The following is a 10,005-nucleotide window of genomic DNA, read 5'->3' as shown; positions in this document are numbered from 1 at the left end:
TACATTTCAGGAGAGAACTATTCAGGAGAAGTTCCACTCCTTTGACGGCTTTGTGAAGAGAATCCAGAAGTTCCAGCTTAAATTCCAAGACCCAAGTTTCCATGTACAAACCAGCAACATTGTGCAGAACTAGCCTGACGAAATGTGGTCTTTCACGCTAGTTCACAACTCATTTACCTACTTAGCTCACTGTACCATGAGACATAACAGTTATGAAGGACATTCCATTCTCTGTCACTCTGTAACTATACCCTGCTCCATTACAGCACTTCCTCTCCTTGTCAAAATGCCCTCCATCCCCATCCCATCACGACCACACCCCCATCTGCCCCCGCACTTCGCTCACCTGCGGGCACGATTTTGAAGGCGCACGGCTGCGCCTGCCTTCCGACCCGGTTAGAGCTGGTGCACAGTAGTGTGCCGTAGTCTCGATCATGATGTGGCTCCACTATCACACTGCTCGTGTGAGGTCCGGCCGGCCAGTGGCCGACGCCGGCAGTCAGAGAACGAACGTGGTCCGAACCGTTCATGGTCCAGCCAAAGTTGCTGGGAGGTGGATCGGAGTCGACCCGGCACAGCACCGAGACCTGCTCGCCGCGCGAGACGCCGTACACGAGCCGCTGAGAGTCGGCACACACCGGCGCGTCTGTGAAGACAGAGACGGCGGGACAGTCAGACGTCTCTGTCAGACACAGACACAGAGACAGTCAGATAGGAACGTAACTATGGGTGGGGCATGATCGGGACTATATGTGACCAGTGGTCAGGAAAGTGTCAAAAGTTAAATGGTACCGACGATATTGGTGGTGATGTGGCCGTTTATAAGAATATGATGGGCCAGCAGAGTAAGACACACTACACACATTTGTTGGTAACGATGGTTTTGAAAGTATTGAGTAATACTAGTGCTCAGTCACTTTTTGTGCAAAACGAAACGTCTATTGAAACACCCATTCCCACCATAGGTGGAGCTTTTCCAGGGAAGTTGGTGGGGCAAAAACTTGCCAAAGCTACAATGTCCGATTGTTAAGTTAGAACAATATAACACTGAATCAATTCTTTTCATTAGGTACAGAGATAATATTTTGCATTACACAGACAATTCAAACCTCCTCAATGCGAAGAAGATTGGTTTGCTAAGCTACAAAGTCGTACTAATCAGCTTGAGTTGGTGGAGCAAAACATTCATTGGTGGGGCAAAATGGCAAGTTGGTGGGGCAACCGCCCCACCAACTGAATAAGAAGCTCCGTCCCTGATTTCCACTTGGAACCAATTAGGCGCATATTTCAGGATTCCACACTACTAGATTTATAAAACTTCTGCAGGGAACTCTTATAGGCAGCCAGGTTCTTGACGTAGTTTGATGAACTTTTAGCAGGATCAGGATCAAGATAGCGGGTATAACAACGTAATAATTTAATTTGCCAAATCTCATTAACAAGTTTTCGATGATGCTTTCGCTTGTATTTGCGTAAACCTGCTATTATTGTTGAAGAAAGTGTCCCGGGAAACGACGGTACCAGACAAAATAATAAAAAGCCAAAAAACAGTGTACACCATTCACTTATTCAAAAATGAGGTGGCTCCATATACATTTTAAAACGAGAACAACAAGCTAATATATTTCAGTCGAGTTGCCGTAATTTGGCCGTTTAAGCTTACCTTGGGGTGTACTAAAGAAAACGTTCCCGGACCTTATCACAATCATTTCGAGAATGATTCATAAATTTAGCAGAAAATGCTTCCGGAAAATAGAAAGGAGCCTGCCTCACTGCAAAGTGGAGTTTGGAGTTGAGCTTGCTCATCTTATTTTATGTTTTAAAAAGACCTTAATGAATATTATACCTGTTGATAAAGACACATAGGTATACGCTGGCGTGAAACTGTATACAATATACTGTTAGAGTTAGATCTTTCATCTTACATTATCAATTATCTATTTTCGACAGTATTCCCGACTTCATACTCATCTCCTCTCTCCCTTCCTCCCCTCTGACCCCCCCCCCCTCCCCCCAGCGATCCACGTCGGCTGTCCGTCGGCACTTCCCCGGGCCCGCCGCCGGCGCTCAACACCCATCGCCCCCGCTCCACAGGCTCATTTCATGGACAATGGAAGCTGTCCGAACGCCTGGCCATTTCGCTCTCCCTCCCCCTCTCTCTCTCTCTCTCCGACGCTCTGTTCTCGCTCTTTCTCCCTGCCCGGGGTCAGACACCCTGGAACAACGAGCTCGCCCTCTGCAGGCACCGCTGCACTGACACACACTCTGTCACCTTGACACGCCCTTGCAACTGCTTGCACAGGTATAGCGGGCAAATACTTAGTACAACAGACCATACCGGCAGTTCGATCTCTTTGTAGGTCTGTGAGAACTGAACAGATAAGGCTTTCAGCTGCACCCATACAACGTATCGCCACGAATAATGCAGGCTGGCCGTAGCAAGATACATTGCCGGGCTTCCTTCCTTTCTCCATTCATTCATTCACTGCCTTCTTAGATACAGCGCAGTTGGTGAAAACATGCGATAATAGTTTAGTTAGAACTGACTCCTCTGCCTCTAAACGGCTCCAGGGTCTACACAAGCACGTGCGACCGTTGCTGAATTATACCGTTCAGTAGCTCTACGAGCATGTAGCTATGATGGGAGCTTAGAGCTCTATCTGGTGTTCTATGCAGCTCTGCCGGGAGCTCAGTGCAGCTCTGTTGGAAGCTTTATGCAGCTCTGCCGGGAGCACAGTGCACCTCTGTTGGAAGCTCAGTGCAGCTCTGCCGGGAGCTCAGTGCAGCTCTGTTGGAAGCTCAGTGCAGCTCAATGTAGCGCAGCTGTGCCGGGAGCACTGTGCACTGTGTAGCTCTGCCGAGAGCTCTTCTTAGTTCTGTCAGACCAGGGTCTCTGCGCAGCCCTGCCGGAAGCTTTGTCCAGCTTAGCTGCCGTCCGCTGCCGGCTTCCAGGATTGTTAATTGCCTACTGTTCACGCCGGCGGCCGGGCGACGGTAATTTACGTTTGTGAATGACCTATACTGCAGCACCGTTCGCCCGGGCCAGACGGCCTGGTCTGCCAGGGTCTGCTGAGATCTGCCGGGGTCTGCTGAGGTCTGCCAGGGTCTGCTGAGATCTGCCGGGGTCTGCTGAGGTCTGCCAGGGTCTGCTGAGATCTGCCGGGGTCTGCTGAGATCTGCCGGGGTCGGCTGAGGTCTACCAGGGTCTGTTAGGTTCCGCCGTGGTCTTCCGCGGTCTCCCAGTTCCGCCCGCGGTCTTCCAGGGTCCCCGAGGTCGCCCGGGCCGCGGCGGTAGCATTTCCGGCCGGCTGATTCCGCCGTCTCCGAGGGCTCCTCTTATCGCTGGTGGCTGAGCACGTGTCGGCTGATGGTGCCGATGGCTTCCCGTCTGCTGGTCGAGGGCGCCCGCACTCGGAGACTGTAATGGGCCCGGCGGGGAGGGTGACCGGCACGGCCCCCCAGCGAGGAGCTGCAGCGCCAGAGGACAGAGCTGGAAGAACTCGCTTTGTCTCCCCGCCGAGCGTCGCTCCTGTGCGCGTAAACGTCCCACGTGCATCGTCCCACCAGCGGAGAGAAGCGCGAGCCGTCCGTCGACAGACGACGCTATGCATTACTGATCGGCAAAGTTAGCATTGCCGTAAAAGTTTACCGTGTGGCTTTTGCGAACAGCCCAGCATGTGACGCGCAGGAAAGTTTTAATGCAGCTCGTCAGTATGGGTTGTGTTCTCGGACTATGTTGCAACTATTGTTGTCGAAGTGCACATCGGAAATGGAAGTCAACATTTAACCCTCGCCCGCACATGCCATTTTCCCATCCTAGAACGCACATGGGGGGGGGGGGGGTTGCCACCTCCCCCCGCGCCATTTCGTTCCTGTTGGAGATAGAGCTTAGCGGTAAAGACCAAAAGATTCTTTGGGAAGAGACAAATCCATTGATACCCAGTTTTACCTTCTCAGGTCAGTCATTGACCTTCCAGGTCAGGTCAAACTAAAAAATGTTGCTGTTTTAGGTCACCGTTGGATATCAAGCGCGCTGCTTGTCATATACCGATGACGATGCCGTTTTCTGGTGCCAAGCCAGCTAGAACCTCTTTGTCACACTACCCGACCAGGTTTTTGCTGCTGAGGTCATCTCAGGTCATGTTAGGTCAAGGTCAATAATATGTGTTTGTATGTCTGTGTGTGTCTGTGTGTATACTGATGTGTGCACCGATTGTTTATGTGTCCATATTACATGAAATCATGATCTGAGAAGCTTTTACCAAAAATGTAGTCAAAAAATTTCAAAAAAAGTCAATTCAGCTTGCCTAAAACGCAATTATCTTAGATGACCTAGGTTGACCTTGACCCTGACCTTGACCTCTGTACATCGTCGAACAACATGTTTCATGATAGGTGGGAGGTAGGATTGGTATAAAAGGCCGAAATCAAGGTGTTAAAAGCTCACAAGGCCCATAGCCAACGCAAGATGTTGAGAATTGGCCATTTGGGTCATGACATGACCTGAAAAACAAGGTCATATCTCCGAAACCAAAAACCACAGAAACTTGAAATTTTCAGTGGACATCAAGAAAGGATAGAGGAGCAGCTATACGAAAAATCAGCCTTCTAGCTCTAAAAATGTTGAGTGCAGAGCAGAAAGACTACCTGGGGGGGGTGGCAACCACCCCCCCCCCCATGTGTGGGCGAGGGTTAATCCGTCGCATTCGTGCTACGTATCTGAACATATGAACAATACTATTCTCCATACATTTTGAAAGGTAATTAATGGCACTTTTATGCAAAACAAAACACCTGTACAAAACGCAAAAACTACCAACAGTACTTCTATTAGGAACAAAGGCCCCTTCCAGATCCCCGACGATGAATGAAGCTTTTCACAGACACAAATCGTACCATATCATGCTTGTATTTGCTGACTTACTTGGGAAACGGATAGAGCCTGTTCAGTTTGCAATATCAACTACCAGGATGATGACTATTGACGATAGTCTGGGAGTGCTCGGCCCTCGAGACTAAAATACATCTGATGACGTTTGTTTATGTCTGAAGGAGGGATTGCACAAAACTACTTATATTTTTTGTGGGATTGAGCCAGGAGCTCATAAGAAGTGATTTTAAACATTGTAAGTAGGTACCTTAGGATATAAGAACTTAAGCTCAGCTTTTATAAAAAAAATTGTATGTGGTGATGCTGATCGTAGATGCCCGAGGGCATGTATAAAACACTCGAGAGTATGTTGAAAAAAAAATTCAGAAAAACACGACGAAGATTGATTAAGCTCTTCGCTGGTAGCGAGGGGAGTATCTTCTTGGTAAAAAGTAAAGACATCGATATATCTTAAATGGCTGATTGGGCTCATGTAAGGGAGCTCAGGCAAAGCATAATTAAACAAGGCAGCTAAACTCATCCAGCACTGCCCAGTTGGGAACTTACTTTTAGCATTGTTTTTCAAACAGGCTGCAGCCGCATTCCAATATCATACATTGTGTTCTCATCAAAGTATCAATGAAGAAACAGACAAACTTAAAGAGCTTTACTCGCTCTCAGTGTATTTATATGATAGAGATACTAACGTTCTCGGATAACACTCGGGTAGTCCTGGGAAAAGCCCTCTCCTCACCGATCGCCAGCCCCGGGAAGGAGCAAAAACGCCGCTCAATCGGTTGAGAACACGAAAATGTCAATGCGCGATTCCCAGTGCACGGTGCCGACGGGGCTCGATGCTCACTAACGCGCATGGGTGTGCGGCGGAACGTGGGGCCCGGACCCAGTCCCGGGACCGGGTAAATGCTTTAAATCAAAGTGGCGATGCACTGCGCTGCCGATAAAGGGATACCGGTAGCTGATGCCCCCTAAATGACCATTTATTGACAACTACGTATGAGGGAACCTCCGTATACGAAAACGATCAACGGTCTCAAACGCCTCGTTCTGGTAATTTGCTTTCCCTTTCGGTATAAGGAGCAATGGTGTGTCAAAATATCAAATATCACATTCTGACATTAGAGTGACACGCCTTTTGCCGAACCCCGATGACCTTTGAGCTTTGAATATCCATTACATTTTCTTTGAACATGAACAGCTCAACCAAAAAGCGTTGCAAAAGTATAGCACGTGTTCATTCAGCTTGACAGATACAGACATAGTGGTAATCCAAGTCATCAAACATTTATCCTCGATGTACCCCGACTGGCGGCTTCACTTCTAGTCTCGGGCACTAAGTGGCCTGCCGATGGATTTACGGGCGCGTTAAGGTCATGACCCGGTCGACCAATAACGCTGAGGACATATCCCATCGCACCAGGCGGTTGACGGCGCTTTGCCGACCCCCGGGGCCCCAATATTGGTAGCCTGCCGCCTACCTGCACGGTACACAAACGAAACGCCGCCGAAACCATCTGTAATACGCCACATTCAGATTCCGAGCCAGTGCGCTTAGATTTTGCGTGATATTCGGGTAGCGCTGAGGTCGTTTTCGCGTCGTTGCAAGCGGAGTCTGAAAATGGGAGCGGCTGCATTCATCAGAGCGTGCCTGTCACGTGGCTGCACTGGGGATTGGGTGGCACCGTTTCCCGGAGACTTTCCGAGGCCGGAGGCCGCTGAACTATGTGCTCTGGTATTCATTGAACTGGCAGTTACAACTCGTGTAATCTCTCATAGTACTCTAGAGTCATTGCGTGCATGCCAATCCATTTATACACGAAGCGATTGAACTTCCTTGAGATTCACAAAGGGAATTCGAACATGTGATTTACGAAAAGTTGTTGTGATGAATGATGATATAACTTCCCTGAAACGAGTCCCAATGACTGATACCTGGATTCTCTTCACGCCTTATGAGGAAACCGGAATGATCTCTCTCTCTCTCTCTCTCCTCTCTCTCTCTCTCTCTCTCTCTCTCTCTCTCTCTTTCTCTCTCTCTCTCTTTCTCTCTCTCTCTCTCTCTCTCTCTCTCTCTCTCTCTCTCTCTCTCTCTCTCTCTCTCTCTCTCTCTCTCTCTCTCTCTCTCTCTCTCTCTCTCTCTCTAACTCTCTCGTCTCCTTTCATCAGATAAAACCTTACATTTTTTTAAGAAAAGAGCACATATCGCCTAGCAGGGCGCTGTAACCACAAATTTTGTTTTCTATCGTAAATCTCCAAGGAATACACATCCATCCATCATCTTTCAACAAATCGCTTCAACCGCTCTCCTGGTTTCGCCGTACAGTATGGCGTATTGTTGGCAGCGGCTCTGCATCCCGGCAGATCGTAATGGATTTTACAGCTCCTACCCTTCCCAATTAGGCTCCGCCAGCTTCCGAATCCAGCAGATACTAATGGTAAAAGGAAATGAACGTATCCGGAGTGTTTCCGCTTTATTCAGCGCGCGGTACGATGTTTCCTACTCTCACGACGGGGTTAGATTGTTGGTGAAATTTGCGTTCAAATGAGAGTTGAGCGGAGCAGCAAAAGATGTAGTCACTGATACATTCACTTTCATCACTAGTAATGAAGTCTACAATTACAGGTAACCCGATGAGAAAATTTGAAATAAAGACGAGCTTATTTTGAGACCAATGTTTCTGTAGAGTGTGGCGTCTACACCTTAACTCAGTCCCGATGTCCCGGGATGCCCCGGCGACACCCCCACGAGTCCCGGCGGCGTCCCAGTGTTGTCCCAGCGGCGTCCCGGCGTCGTCCGGGCGGCGTCCCGGTGGTGTCCCGGTGGCGTCCCGGTATCGTCCCGGTGTCGTCCGTGCGGCGTCCCGGGTTGCCCAGCCGGCGTCCCTTTGCCGTCCCGATGTGTCCCTTTGTCGTCCCGGCGGCATCCCTCTATCGTCTCTTTATCGTTTGGGTTCCGGCGTCGTCCCGGTGGCGTCCCGGCGTCGTCCCGGTGGCGTCCCGGTGGTGTCCCGGTGGCGTCCCGGCGGCGTCCCGGTGGCGTCCCGGTGTTTCCCGGCGTCGGCAGATGGAGAGCCATTGCCGTCAGTGGACGGGCCGGCCAACCCATTACCGGTGGACGGTTCCCCGGGGGTAGAACAGCAAACTGGTCTCACCGGCCTACCGGACACAGCGGGCTCGACAAACGGACGCGGACGGAAACGGACGGGCCCGCGACGGACGGAGCGGACGGAAACGGACACGGGACGGACACAGGACGGACGGACACGGGACAGACACGGAACGGCGTCACACGAGACGACGGGAAGAATTGATATAATTATCAAAATCTCAGAAATAATCATTGACTTGAAGTTCCATGTTTCATAGCAATATTTCTTCCATATAGGCTCAATATTCCTCTGAGTGTGTGTTTCACAATCTCTGAAGCTGACGTCGAAATTGTTTTTATGAGGATCATTGCCTAATATTCTGGGCTGGGAAAACGGCATCTCAATGTAGCTCAACTGAACTTCTCAGGCATTATCTAAGACCAGAAAACATCACTGGTTGCGTCACTGGATGCTTGAAACAAGTTCAGCCTCTTTTTATCATCTTTACCCTATCCCTAAGAAGTGATACGGAATATGCATCGCAGCTTATTACAAAGTGATCAGCAAAATATCGAAGTATGTAGAGCAGTCTCATAGACACTAAATTCCAACAACTCATACACATAGTTACCTCGGCGCATGCACATGGACAGCATGACAAACAAACAAAAACACAAAAACAGCATGCGTACAAGGGAGCACGCGCGCGAACGCAGAACACCGTCACAGTGGCTGAAGATCACCAATGAAGCGCGTGCTCACGCCGACCGCGAGAGAGGCGGCCGGCAGCGTGCTGATGGGCCATATATATGCAGAGGGAGCTATCCGGGCCCTGGGCGGGTCGATAGATTTCTGTCTCTGTGAGGTGGCCGGCCCGCCGCGCCGCTCCGAGCGCGCTAAACTCCGCCGCCGGCGAAGGAGTTTATTTACCAGAGGTAGCCATCCGAAAAGATATCTGACTTTTATTTTGGCCGGCTGAGTGGATTCGGAGTAAAATAATTTCTGAGTGAGTTTATTGTGCTGGTGCTGGGTGTCATCATTTGTTTGTCTGGTGGTCGCAGGGGAGGAGTTTAATCCAAACAACAGTCTAGATTGCTGCAATTGCTCGGTGGTCTCAGCATAAGCAAATTAGAATGCCTACCTCTTCCTCCACACAGCGCCAGACTGCAGTCTCTTCACCTTGTTGGACAAATACCGGAGTTTTTTTTTCTAGATTCTTTCAAAGTTAAAAGATTTCTAAAGATTATATCTAAAGATTAAAAGATTAAAAGATCTATCTCTATGGCAAAAGAGAATACTACACAGTACACCAGGCCCACACCTTTAGGCCGCCCCACGCGCTGGGGCTCCTGGATTTCCAGTTTCCACGCTCTGCTTTGGGATTTCTACATCGCCCTCCTAAATCAATTCTTGGGCTATGTAGCGCCACGCGATAGGCAGCGTTCGAAAAAATGTCAAAAAACACAAAAAATTAATCATTGCTTAGGTCAGATAAAAAGGATGAAGAGAGATCATTGAAAATCAAGTTTCGCCTATGTTATTACGGCAATTTTGCCTAATCGGCTCATGACTCGGGAACGAATAGAGCTACATCGACATGGCTTACATTCTTTGATTTATTTTTACTTTGAAATTCATCAGTCTTGGTCACATGAACAATGTAAAAGTAACGCCAATCACAGGGCAGGATCAATGACGTGGATATTTATACCGCCGATAGTGCAAATGTCGCCAGACTGGCGAGGTCGACGCTGCCTCCCCGGCGGCGCCAGTGTTATCCAATTATCGAGCCGTCTGGGTAAGTTCGTCCAACTCAAATGATTACGCCTGGAATAGGCTGATGACCATGATGCCAATCTGTCGATCTACTTAGTCTAGTTAGGGTATAAATGCAACAGTGTGCCAGATTTGACTGCAGGTTTTACTTAAATTCACAAAAAGGACGCTATGGAAATGTCCTTTGACTATTTGAATATATACGTTAATACATATAGTTGAAATTGAAAACGCCTACATTCATCAACATCC

The 10,005-nt window shown here is 49.1% G+C and overlaps 1 protein-coding gene across 1 annotated transcript in view; it reads right to left on the bottom strand.

Annotated features, from left to right (window-relative positions):
• Positions 1–346: 346 nt before the first annotated feature.
• Positions 347–10,005, bottom strand: part of LOC122383641 (hemicentin-2-like) — a gene marked incomplete at its 3' end in the record, with an annotated part of 92,804 nt that continues 83,145 nt past the window's right edge. Inside the window, exon 10 of the mRNA XM_043370281.1 lies at positions 347–646. Within this exon, the coding sequence (XP_043226216.1) occupies positions 347–646 (300 nt within the window). The remainder of the gene's footprint in view (positions 647–10,005) is intronic.

This window comes from Amphibalanus amphitrite, unplaced genomic scaffold (genome assembly GCF_019059575.1).
Source record: "Amphibalanus amphitrite isolate SeventyFive unplaced genomic scaffold, NRLGWU_Aamphi_draft 000169F_arrow, whole genome shotgun sequence".
Classification (NCBI taxonomy): Eukaryota; Metazoa; Arthropoda; class Thecostraca; order Balanomorpha; family Balanidae; genus Amphibalanus; species Amphibalanus amphitrite.
The sequence above is the reverse complement of the archived record's forward strand: the minus strand, read 5'-3'. Positions and strand labels throughout refer to the sequence as shown.